The sequence below is a fragment of the Quercus suber genome, unplaced genomic scaffold (assembly GCF_002906115.3).
Source record: "Quercus suber isolate HL8 unplaced genomic scaffold, Cork oak 2.0 scaffold_1159, whole genome shotgun sequence".
NCBI lineage: Eukaryota > Viridiplantae > Streptophyta > Magnoliopsida > Fagales > Fagaceae > Quercus > Quercus suber.
This window is the reverse complement of record NW_027070559.1, coordinates 38,902-42,735: the sequence shown is the minus strand read 5'-3', so window position 1 is coordinate 42,735 and position 3,834 is coordinate 38,902. Positions and strand designations below refer to the sequence as shown.

At 30.9% G+C, this 3,834-nt stretch overlaps 1 protein-coding gene across 1 annotated transcript; it reads left to right on the top strand.

Moving 5' to 3' along the window:
- The first annotated feature begins 2,712 nt into the window (after positions 1-2,712).
- On the top strand, positions 2,713-3,171 carry LOC112012077 (ankyrin repeat-containing protein BDA1). Its single transcript, XM_024044438.1, has one exon. It carries the CDS (start codon positions 2,713-2,715, stop codon positions 3,169-3,171), a length of 459 nt encoding a protein of 152 aa, XP_023900206.1.
- Positions 3,172-3,834: the final 663 nt, after the last annotated feature.

Below are 3,834 nucleotides of genomic sequence, written 5' to 3'. Positions count from 1 at the left end.
TATATGTCTTTGGTTTGTGTTTTGTGAAGTCAAGAATTTAATTTTGTTTTACTGTTTTTCTGTCACACATGCGTTTATGCGTTTCGTTTAGTGTTGCAGGAATATACAGGTTGATTCAATTGAGCTGCTATCTACACTTGCAACTGATGGATAGTAGTTAGGTTGGATTTGTTATAATGAGCATTATTTTTGTAATGGGTTTTTACTTTGTAAACTTGAGCTTTTAGTTTGTGTTTTGTCATGGATTGCCAAAGGGGGAGTTTGTTAGGTTCTAAGGAATTAGGAACTAATGTATTAGAACTCTAATTTGTAATGTTGGCAAACCATGATCAAGACATGTTTTAGTTTGTTTTAGAATAGCTCAAAGTATGTTTAATTGTATAGTTGGAATTGAGTGTTCTGCTGGATTTACTATGTAAATCTGCCTGACTTGATCGATTGATCGAAAGTCAAGCAAATTGTTTTTTTGCAGAATTTTCCAACTTAGCCCAAGCCCATTAAGGATTAGGGTTTCAGATCTACTTCTCCAATTATATAAAGGAAACCCTAAGCCACGTTTTTTAGACTTTTAAGAGAGAGAGATTAGAGTGCCTCTTTTGGTTTTAGGGTTTTGTACCCAAACCTCTCTAAGTCTTTGTTGCTCATATTTTGCGGTTTATGTGAATCTCTTGTGAGGTCCTTAAGGAGCTTTCCTTCACATAAACTTAGGGTTTTCAAGGTAGAGATACTATCTACATCTTGATGATCAACAAATTTGTTGCCATTGAAGCTTAAAGAAAAACAAGCGTGGGTGCTTGTAGCTGATTGGAGAATCCAAGAAAGAATGAGTCCGTAGATTCGGAACTTGCACGTGGTCGTGTCAGTAAGTTCTACTGGTGGGTAGCATTAGGAAGTTAAGCGGGGAGTTTGTAAGTCCTTTTGTATAAACTTCGATTCTTTCATAGTGGATTCAGGTTTACCTTAAGAATAGCTAGGTTAAATCCTCCCCAAGTTTTTACCGTGTGGTTTCTTGGGTCATCATATTATTGTGTGATTTATATTTCCGCTGCTTTATATCTTGATATGATTGTTTGATTGTTTTAACCTAGATTTGCATAATTTGACTAAGTTAATCACTTAGCTAATTAAACTAGGTTAATCCAATTGTTGTTTTAAGGGGTCTAAAAACTAACATTCTTTTTTTTTTTTTTCCTTAGCATCAATCATACATTTGGTCATACTAAAAAAAAAAAAAAATACTCATACATTTGGTATGCATGTTGCACCATTTTGAGGGTCTAATAAAATTTTCATTTATGGGTATATTAGCCTCTTCATGTTGATCCGCGCATGTTTAGTGGATTAAAAAAATTATTCTAAATCTTAAAAATTTGTCCAATTTTTTATAGGACTATCTTAGAAATATTTAAAAAATGACACCAATGTAGGTTAAATTTCCTATTTTGTGTAAGACTATTTTAGACACCTAGAAGATGATCATGACACCAATGATGGATAAAATTATGTTTGTAAGTGGTATAGACTATCACTACACCAAAATAAGTCTATTACATCAAGTGTTAATACAACAAAATTAGTATAATGGTATTAGATATAATATCACATTTAAAAATCAAAGTCGTTGCAATAATAACTTAAAAGTAGAAAATTATTACATTAATAATAATAAGTTATAATAATTTATAATTTTTAGTTGCAATAGAGGCTTTAATACTAAATTGAATTTTGAAAATTTTTTGCAATAAGTTAAATTAAAAAACCATTGTAATAATCTGATACCAATTATTTTGCGATAAATTACAATAGAAATTTCAAAGAGACAGCTTATTGCAACAAATATAAAATTGCAATAACTAAATAACAATTATTTTATAATCTATTGCAGTGATAAACATGAAGTTGCAATGAATATTTTATTACAATGATTTAATACTAATTATTTTATAATCTATTGTAATAAAAAAATATGAAACAATTATCTATTACTTTTTTGTAGCACAAACTTATTACCTCAAATTTAATTGTAATACTTCGCATACACAATTGCAATGACTCTGATGTTATTGCAACAATTTTTTCTATTGTAATAAACATTTTTTGTTGTAGGGTACTTAGATGCATAAATGTTATGCTATAAAAGAAGCCAACATAATCACCAAGAAGCTAACATGACATTTACAAACGAAGTTGAAAGAATGACACTTCTACTCAAAAGAACTCTTTTTTTTTTTTAATAATAATAAAAAAAAAAATCATTCAGCAATTTCTTTTGGGATTGAGATCGTTCAACACTTATGTCAAAGTCTTTTTCTTTTTTACTTATTTTTGTGTGGATAATTTGATAATAACAACAATGGCAATATAGGATTTAAAGTAGAGGAAGTGTTTTTCTCTCACAAATAAGAAAGACTATGTTATGATATAGAGAAAGAAAAAACAGTGATTTAAAATATATGCTACTCTAAAGCTGGCTTGCCATGGAGCAGAGTCTAAATCAAATACAAATAATATTCCAAAGCAGCCATAACCACGTAGGAATAAGAATGTAAAACATACTGAAGTTTTAATTAGGTGACTTGCTAGAGATATTCAAAACTAATTAGGATGAGGTTGTAATATTGGCTTTGTTGTATGCAGCACTACTAATTCAGGCACAAAACAACAAGTTCAGAGTAAGAAAAACCCTGCCTTAATATATCAGCCTTCTCTAAAATGGATGAGAGGATGGAGCAGGTTGCTGAAGGTGGAGATATTACTGCCTTGCACCAATTAATTGAAGAGGATGTAAATCTTTTGGATCACATTGACCAGGTACAATGTGTTCAAACTCCTTTACACATAGCTGCGTCTGCTTGGCACATACAATTTGCCATAGAGGTAATGGGATTAAAGCTCTCATTTGCTCGGAAACTAAATCCAGATGGGTTTAACCCTATTCACCTTGCTCTAAAAAATGGGCATATTGAGTTGGTGCGTCAGCTTTTAGAGATTGATAGGGACCTTGCTCATGTCAAAGGAAAGGAGTGTATCACTCCTTTGCATTATGTTGTTGAAACAGGTGATTGTCACATTGATCTATTGGACAAATTTCTATTAGTTAGTCCTAATACTACTGCAGATGTGATTGTGCGAGACGAGATGGCTCTACATATTGCCTTAAAAAGAGAATAGCTCGAGGCTTTCAAATTCTTGGTGTGATGGCTTGGAAGAAATTTATTTAAAAATACTTCATTGAATGTATTCTCAGTCCTGAACCAAAAGGATGATGAAGGCAACACTGTGTTTGCACATTGTAGTATCAAAAAATGAAACCCAGGCAAGCTCTCTGTCTCTCCATTAACATCTACTCAGCAATAACAAAAAATGAATTTTAGAAAATACAAATAGTCTAGGTGACCATTTTATTTTTTGAATTTATTTTAACCAAAACTCCTTTTTTTGGGCCAAGTAAAATTTTTTTTCCCAAAATTTAAAAGTTTTTATATCTAAATATAATATTTTAAAATGTTTAAAATTTTAGGGAGTATGTACAGTTCCATCACGTACTGGCAATATATAAAAATATTGTCTTATTTTTTTTAATGATTCATTGGCTTAATTTACAATTGCATGTAATACATAATGATCATTTTTTTTTCTTTAATTATAATTTTAGTTAAAAAATTATAAAAGAAAAAGAAGTTTATGCATTTGGATTAAGGACAAACCAAGGACGATACTTAAGTAATTTACATTATGCAGGATGGGTGTCACTTACTCACTTGGGGTTCTAGATTTGTCGATGTAAACAGTACAAATTTAGAGGGTTAAACAGCATGGGACATCTCACAAGGA